The following is an 885-nucleotide window of genomic DNA, read 5'->3' on the forward strand; positions in this document are numbered from 1 at the left end:
TGGGCAGGGCTTTGGGGGGGCTCAGGGCAGGGCTGGGGGTGGGCAGGGTCACCCCCCAGGCTGCTCGGCTCCCCAAGGAGGGGGGCACGTTTGCTGAGGGGCAGAGCTGGTTCCCAGGCAGCTGCTCTGGGGACAGGTCTGGGTGCAGGTGGGTCCCTGCAGTGTCAGTTCTTCCAACCTGGGTGTTTTGTGGATGAATGAATCAACTTTTACCCTTCCCAGGAAAACTACGACGACCCCCACAAGACCCCTGCCTCCCCCGTGGTGCACATCAGGGGGCTGATTGATGGGGTGGTGGAGGCCGACCTGGTGGAAGCTCTGCAGGAGTTTGGTCCTATCAGGTGAGCAGGGACGTGGTGGACACAGGGCCCCAGGCTGGGGACACGTGTGACACGTGTGTCACCTCTCTGAGCCCTGGTCTTGCTTCTCCCAGCTACGTGGTGGTGATGCCCAAGAAGAGACAAGCCCTGGTGGAGTTTGAGGACATCTTGGGTGCCTGCAACGCTGTTAATTATGCAGCTGATAATCAGATTTATATTGCGGGGCATCCGGCCTTCGTCAATTATTCCACCAGCCAGAAGATCTCCCGGCCTGGGGACACGGATGATTCCAGGGGGGTCAACAACGTCCTGCTCTTCACCATCCTCAACCCTATCTACTCCATCACCACGGTGGGTTTTGGGGGGTTTGGAGACAGGTCAGGGGTCTGTGGTGGGTTTGGGGGGGATCTGGAGCTGGGTCAGGAGTCTGTGGTGGGTTTGGGGGGGATCTGGAGCTGGGTCAGGGGTCTGTGGTGGTTTTGGGGGGGATCTGGAGCTGGGTCAGGGGTCTGTGGTGGGTTTTTGAGGGATCTGGAGCTGGGTCAGGGGTCTGTGGTGGTTTTGG

At 60.1% G+C, this 885-nt stretch overlaps 1 protein-coding gene across 1 annotated transcript in view; it reads left to right on the forward strand.

Annotated features, from left to right (window-relative positions):
* Positions 1 to 228: 228 nt before the first annotated feature.
* The window catches only part of LOC104397816 (heterogeneous nuclear ribonucleoprotein L-like), a gene marked incomplete at its 3' end in the record, with an annotated part of 8,861 nt that continues 8,204 nt past the window's right edge, over positions 229 to 885 (forward strand). Inside the window, exons 1-2 of the mRNA XM_010007828.1 lie at positions 229 to 341; positions 434 to 671. Coding sequence (XP_010006130.1) covers positions 447 to 671 — 225 coding nt within the window. The remainder of the gene's footprint in view (positions 342 to 433; positions 672 to 885) is intronic.

The sequence above is a fragment of the Chaetura pelagica genome, unplaced genomic scaffold (genome assembly GCF_000747805.2).
Source record: "Chaetura pelagica isolate M959 unplaced genomic scaffold, ChaPel_1.0 scaffold2782, whole genome shotgun sequence".
NCBI classification, from domain to species: Eukaryota; Metazoa; Chordata; class Aves; order Apodiformes; family Apodidae; genus Chaetura; species Chaetura pelagica.